Below are 7,815 nucleotides of genomic sequence, written 5' to 3' on the forward strand. Positions count from 1 at the left end.
AGATACTACTTCAGTGGTTCGGATGGAAAAGTTGTTTTTTTTTGTTGGCAAAAATTTGACTGAAAAAAATGTGGAGAGGTCTGATGTTTTCCTACTTATGGAGGATGTTTAAACCTCGAAAGGTGGAAGCGAGAGGGCGTGTTAAGGAAAAAAAGTCGGACGACCTTTCTTTTACCGGCCATCAAACACGCACTTAAAATCAAGGATTTCTTAACACATTGTTTGTTTTATGGACTTACCAAAATAGGATTAAGTAGAGGCATGGTTCAGTGGGAATGGAAACGGATCCCATCATTGATGAAATAGGATGGGTTTCATCATACATTTAAAATGTATGATGAAACTCAATCCTAACCATCCAGCGGAGCCATTTGGATGGTTAGGATTGAATGCACGATGGAACCCATCATATTGATGTCCGAGTCAATTCAAAGATTGTCACAGAGAGAGAGAGAGAGAGGTCCAAATTAAGCAGGAAAAGTCAATATGACAATTAATGAATGAAGTGAAATGTTTATATAAATAAATAAATAGTCCACATGGAGAGGTCACATCCAACAACTATCGAGTGATACGGACACAATTTTTTTTGGCGTTTTTCTATTATGTGGCCTAATTGGGTTTGAGAGGCTCCATTTAACGTAACACAAACAACCAAACACCAAAACCTCTAATATGTATGTAGGTAGGAGTTTAGGTAAGGAAAGAGAAGCACGGAACTTGGTCAAGAAGGAAGAGAGTAGGCGACGTGAGTGGCGATAGCCGATGTGTCAAAGCCGTTGAAGCTGGACCCGGCGGCCGCGGTGTAGGCACCCATGTTAGGAAAGATCAGCCAATCGTTGACGTAGAGCTCCGGCATCCGAACGCCGTTGAGGACGGTGTCGAGCGCGTCGCACGTGGGGCCAAACACCGTCGAAGGGTAATGCCTCATTCCGGTGCACGTCGGGTTGGTTCGGTTGGACCAGCAGGCCAGCGGCTGCGCCGTGACCGTGGCATGGTCGTACAGCAGGCAGTTCATGGACCCATAAATCCCATCATTGATCCAGTACTCCCTCAGCTCGCCCCGCACCCGCTTCCCTATGATGTTGGTCGCGAGAGTGAACGCCGTCTCGGCAAAGAACCGACCTGGTTCGGCCATGAACAATATACTCGATTCGTTCGGGAAGTGCTGCTTCAGCGCTTCGCGGATCGTGCAGGAGGCGTCAGCAAACTGTGAGCCGAATGTGAAGCCGCCGCCGATGTTGAGCACCTGCATCCTCGGCAAGCCGAGCCGTGCTGCCATGTCGAAAACCGACCTGGCAAACTCGATCGCGCCAGTGTATGCGCGAGACTGTGTGGCTCCGCTGCCAACATGAAATGAGACACCGACGACGGGAAGGCGGGCAGCCTGGGCGGCCTGGAGGAGTGGCACGACTTCCTCTGGGAGGGCACCATACTTCGGGCCGAGGGGGCAGCGCGCCGCGCCGTCGTCGGGAGCCTTGACGCGCAGCAGCAGGGAGCAATTGGGGTGCAACTTCCTCAGCTTCTCCACCTCTTCTTTGGAGTCATATGTGGTCAGTTTCACGCCGACGCTGACAGCATACCGGATGTGCGACTCGGACTTGCAGGGGTTGGCATAGACAATCCGGTCAGCCGATACACCGAGAGCAAGCACAGCTTCGATCTCGGCTCGGCTCGCACAGTCGAAGTTAGCACCGAGGGCTGCAAGTGCGCTCAGCAAGGCGGGCTCCGGGTTGCACTTGACCGCATAGTACGGCTGAACCATGGGGAGGCACTCATGCCACTTCTCCCACAGGCTCATGACCACTCCCATGTCAAGCACATAGAACGGGTCCTTGAGCTCCTGCTTCTTGGCTATGGACTGGATCAGCTCGAGCATGGGTTCAAGGCTGGCGTGGCTCCTGCCGAGGCTGGTCACCCTCCTGCCCTTCATCCCTGGTGAGCTTAGGATGGCCTGCAAGCTCTTGCTGCTCACCTCATTGACCCTCATCGGTTGCTCAATCATGGTGGCCATGGAAAGCCAAAGAGCAAGCACAAAGAAGGGTTAGGGGGAGATGGCTATATGCTCTGCTTGCAAAGACGAATGCGTTCAAATGAGCTTGGAGATCCCAACACAACCAACCCCTCAATTTATACTGCGAAAAGCAAGAGTCTATAATTGAGACCACTTTTCACTAGAAGAATCAGCACAAAATTTGTGTGAACAAAAGCCCCACTACATATAAGCCAAGGTCAAACACATCATTTTTGGGGTTTCACTTGCTAGGAAATTAAAACTTGGTGATATGCATTTTGTTTTCTTCTTATTTCATATATATATATATATATATATATATATATATATATATATATATATATATATAGAGAGAGAGAGAGAGAGAGAGAGAGAGAGAGAGAGAGAGTCCCATTCAGCAACTTCCGTGATTCTTCTGCCTCACGACTACAACAAGCCATCGCCCGAAATTTGGCGGTTTATTTTGACTTGCCTATTATGAAAATACTTTAATGAAAGGGGTTGGTGAGAAGCTAGCCCATATATTCTTTCCTTCAAAATAGGTTTAAGTTCAATATCTTATTCTTGTTTACGTGTTAGTTGGAAGATGGAAAGTGTTCCTACACAGTATATACTTTCTATTATTTACCGAAGGTTGGATGTGGACAAAACAAAAGTGCAATAATTCACATTCTTTCTCTTTATTCTATACAGATATATTCACCCCCAGGTCGTCTCTCACTGTCCTACCCATCCTATCCACCAATTCAGTTCCTATGACCCGCTATGTTATCCCTATCATCGTATACTCCCTCTAGGATCTTATTGTTGCCAAGTTGTTTCGATCAAATCTGACCCTGTAGATAGATTCAATAAAGATAATTTGATAGAAATTAATCGGGCCTTTAATTGAGGGTTTTTGACACAAAAAAATGAAATTTTAAATAAAATTTTACATTTTTGGAGCCATTGATTTTTGAATTGCTAGAAAATCCTGCACACCAGTTAGATTCTGTCAATTCAAATCCTAATATTTACTAAATGAACCATGTAGATCACATGTATGTTGTCAGATTTGATTAGGTAGAACTTGCAACAATAAGATCCCAAGATGGGTTATGACTATGGGGATTACATAGGAGATGAGTGAAACTTGATTAACCACCAACCAACCAACCTTTTCTAACGTTATTAAACAGCTTTGGACCACGGTTTCACCCTTCAGTAATACATACGATGACCATCAAGTCTTGGTTAGGAAAGAATTCAACTTTTCGAAGCTTTACGCCCCCACCAAGGAAAGGTGAAAGATGGTGACTAACATGCATGGGAAAGGTGATCTGGGATCAAATTCTTGTCAACCAGACAGGTGGAACGCATGTTGAAGATATTAGTTTGTTCAATCTTTTCTCCTAGGCTTTGGTCAAGCTGCCCAAAGATGACCTTGAGAAGATCATACTTTGTTGTACCAGGGATGCACACGGTTCGGATCCTGAATAACTAAATACATGGAAATTCGGGTCAGAATCAGATCCTGTGAAGGCAAAAATTGCAAAAGCTCAATACTGGCCGATCCGACTCATTTGCATCCCTACCTGTACCAAATAGGCCATCATGCTGAACTTGACATATGTTGATATTCATCTTGTGTCAATCGTAGGTAGGCCTGGTAAACGAGCAGAACAAACCAAACAACTGCTGTTTGGGCTCAGCTCGTTAAAAGCAAGCCACTGCTCTGTTTGGCTTGGCTGGCTTGAGCCGAGCTCGATCTTGCACAAGACCGAGTCATGAGCTGGCTCGTTAAATGAAAAAACCATTATTTTATAGGGTCCATATTGGAAATGGAAACTCTGACCTCTTGGTTGCCTACGTATACAACCAAACCAATTGAGCTTCCATATGTTTTTCTAACATCTATCTCACATACTCATCTAAATGGGCCTAAATGAGCCAAGCCGAAAAACACCCATTGTTCATGTTCAGCTTGTTGGACTATATGAGCAGCTCATGGCTTGTCTCACCAAGCCAACGTGACGATCATGTATGAGCTTCAGGTGAGCCGAGCCGCGAGTTGTTTCGGTTTGTTTACCAGCCCTAATCGCAGGTGTCTAACCAATGTCTAGGATTAGCACACATTCTCACTGTTCAGATGCATCGGTTGAATGGCTTGATCCATATAGAATTGTATGGCACCATGTGTTAGTAGGATTTTCAAAACAAGTTGCCAGGCTTACTGCCCACCCCCCACCTACTCTTGTGGTGTCCTTTGTGTTGCTGTGCTTTCTCATTCTGGGTGTTGTTGGGACCTGCGCAAGAGAAAGGGCGATGGCATACCTGGAGCGGCCATGTCGATTTGCATATGATCGTTAAGCAACCCCAATCAGTGACTCTGAGATATTTGTCTCCCCAACCGATCGCTACCCTCAATGAGTGCAGGCCCTTCAGCGATGGGATCCAATCCCAACAATGGAAATCACGTATGATTTTCCTTTAGTTTTCTGCATAGGGTCTCTCATCAACAGCCCCTTTTATAACATTAATCTTTATTAGGTAACAATTACATAATTGTTCCCTTCTAAAATTGTGGGGCTTATCCGATAGAGATACCTTTATGGGAGTCCTTGATGTGGGTAACATCAACATTACGTGGGTGACTCCAACATTCTCTCACTTGTCCCAGCGATAAACCCTCGACCGAATACATTATGAGAATTGTTTGATGAATAGATTAGTGTTTAAAATCTATTCTACAGATCCTTAGTTAAATCTCTAATCCTTATGAGATTAACAATAAACAACCATAATGAGAATCATAAAACACCGTATGTGATCACTTTATTCATACGCATATGTCAAAAAAGAGTTTAACAAGTTCATCCTCAATACATGTTCAGAATACAATCCCAGAGCTAGCCCTTTAGTAAGAGGATCAACAATCATCTCTTTAGTACCAATATTAACAATATGTACTAGATGATTCTCTGTCCTTTCTTTAACAACAAAGTACTTTAATTTTATATGCTTACATGATGTAGTACTTTTATTGTTATTCAAAAAGGACACCGCAACTTCATTATCACAATAAACCTTCAGTGATTTCTCAATGGAATCAACTACCTTTAACTGTGACATGAAGTTCTTCAACCATATGGCCTACGAAGTAGTCTCGTACAATGCTATAAACTCTGCCTCCATGGTGTGAGCAACAATGGTCGTCTGCTTTTTACTCCTCCAAGAGATCGCGCCCCCAGCAAGTAAGAAGACGTACCCAGTAGTAGTCTTTCTACTATCAAGGCATCCTTCTAAGTCCGCATCTGAGTAGCCAATGACCTCGAGGTGATCAACCTTATGATACGTCAACATATAGTCTTTTGTCTCTTGCAAATACTGCAAGACTTTCTTAGCAGCCTTCCAATGGGATATGCTTGGGTTAGACTAAAATCTATCAAGCATCTTTACTGGAAAAGAAATATCTAGACGTGAACAAGTCTGCACGTATTGCAAGCTGCCAACAACTGATGCATATGGATAAACACTCATATGTGCTTTGCCAACAACTGCCAAAGCTGTAACGCCCCAACTTTTTATAGTAAAAATTTTGGAGTAAAAAAATTTTTTTTTTTGAAATATAGCGGAAGTGCGAAAAACACAAGTTGAGCGCATTACAGGGTAAAACAGAGAAATACTAAACATACCATTCATTAATTGAAACATTAATGTCATTAATTACATCCCATAACAGAAATGTAAATCTATTAATCAGAGTTCAAACATAAAATACTGAATAAATGAGATCTTTTGGCTTTATCCAAAATGACACCCCGATGCTCCAATTAGTTGCTACATGAAAAACATTTAAAGCAGAAGGGTCAGACTCCTCTGTCTGCGTAAGAAGAATTATATTTATATATGGTGCTCAGTGACCTGTGTACAAATATGTGCAAAGACTGCAGATATAACTAGCATGGAAGTTTATAGCATTCTAAGAAGATGATTATGCTTTCTAATTCATGATACAGTGCAAAAGATGACTGAACTAGATGTATATTTAACCACATTAGTACCAGCTGTAGATTCCACAAGTTTTACTAAAGTCAACTCAACAGAATGTAATTCTTCAGAGATAAGTTTCTAGTCAACTTAAATTATTTAATGTTTATCTTACTCTTACCCTGTGGGTACACACAGGCATAGACCTCGTAGCGGACCGAGACCATACGGGGGTCTATTATTTAATAACCCGTATGACTAGCTGTACGGATATCCAAAGAGGACGGTCCGTGACCGAGAGAGAACTCCCCAGTGGCTAGAACAAAAATTAGGATGCACCATGTACTTCTGCAGAAGACTTGGATCTACCACCTAGGACATACTGGTAGTCCTGGTCCCCTAACTTCGTGGACTGGGGACCGGGTGAGACGCCTAGCTCTCACAAGAACAAGAATGTCCACGAAGCTTGTACCACCTACCCTCTCCAAGGTAGACCATGGGTCCAGTAACATACACCATCTTTCAGGTGTACCCAGAGCCCTGGAAAACCAGTAACATATACCATTTTCAGGTATACCCAGAATCCAACATATTTAATTTATATGTGTATAAATTTTCATTTTTGTTTGTTTGGATCCAGTAACATACATCTTCTTTCAGATGTACCCAGACCCCTAGGAAACCAGTAACATATACCATCTTTCAGGTATACCCAGAATCCAACATTTAATTTATATGTGTATAAATTTTTATTCTTGTTTGTTTGGATCCAATAACATACATCTTCTTTCAGATGTACCCAGACCCCTAGGAAACCAGTAACATATATCATCTTTCAGGTATACCTAGAATCTCATATTTAGGTTATGTGTGCATAAATTTTAATTTTATTTATTCTTATGTGCAAGTCATTGCACCACAAGGGATTTTTAAAACCCCAACTCATACTCAGGTTGATCTTAGTATATGCACATTACCCATCGAATGCCTCAAAGGCACCAACCACAATTTCTCATAATTCTGGTTCAACTTTGTGTCGAGTACTTAAACATTCGGCATTTTCAGTTTTGTTTATGAGCTCAAGTGTATGTTTCGTACCCCCACTGGTTATGCCGCAACATGGCAATATCCAACTTTATCATGAGTTTCATGTATTGGACAAAATCTTAAAGTCCATATGTGAATCACATATTTAGTTTACCCTCGAAACTATTTTTTTCATAGATATTTCAGTTGCATTTCACCTAAAAAGTCTTTAGAAAACTTTTCTAAAAGAACCCTTCATGAAAATCATTTTAGAAAACTCTTTACTCAATTTTTCATGTTTATTAGTCGACCAATAGGCTCACCGGTCGACCAACCTTTTTGGCTTCAAATCTTCTAAGCAAAACGTTATTTTTTTATAAAATTAGTCGACCGAAGAATTTATCAGTCGACCGGACAGAATGTCTGTTTTCTGGAAAAGTTTAGCAGCAGACGACTGAAGGGTTTATCAATCGACTGATCATAAAATTAGTCGACCGAAAGTTTTATCAGTCGACCGGACAGAATGTCCGTTTTCTGGAAAAAAATTTAGCAGCAGTCGACTGAAGGGTTTATCAGTCGACTGATCATAAAATTAGTTGACCGAAAGTTTTATCAGTCGACCGGACAGAATGTCCGTTTTCTGGAAAATTTTAGCATTAGTCGACTGAAGGTTTTATCAGTCGACTGATCAGAATGTCTGTTTTCTGGAAAAATTTTAGCATCAATCGACTGAAGGTTTTATCAGTCGACTGATCAGAATGTCTATTCTCTGGAACAATTTTAGCATCAGTCGACTGAAGGTTTTA

At 42.0% G+C, this 7,815-nt stretch overlaps 1 protein-coding gene across 1 annotated transcript; it reads right to left on the reverse strand.

Moving 5' to 3' along the window:
• Nucleotides 1-467: 467 nt before the first annotated feature.
• LOC149835798 (ornithine decarboxylase-like) lies at nt 468-2,118 on the reverse strand. The gene has a single exon (XM_090010673.1). It carries the CDS (start codon nt 2,012-2,014, stop codon nt 725-727), a length of 1,290 nt encoding a protein of 429 aa, XP_089866799.1. The 5' UTR covers nt 2,015-2,118; the 3' UTR covers nt 468-724.
• Between the last annotated feature and the right edge of the window lie 5,697 nt (nt 2,119-7,815).

The sequence above is a fragment of the Nuphar pumila genome, chromosome 6 (assembly GCF_984573655.1).
Source record: "Nuphar pumila chromosome 6, dmNupPumi1.hap1.1, whole genome shotgun sequence".
Taxonomy (NCBI): Eukaryota; Viridiplantae; Streptophyta; class Magnoliopsida; order Nymphaeales; family Nymphaeaceae; genus Nuphar; species Nuphar pumila.

What these genes read in the sequence shown, in the direction of transcription:
- LOC149835798 (XM_090010673.1), bottom strand. Translation starts at nt 2,014, where the DNA reads ATGGCCACCATGATTGAGCAACCGATGAGGGTCAATGAGGTGAGCAGC.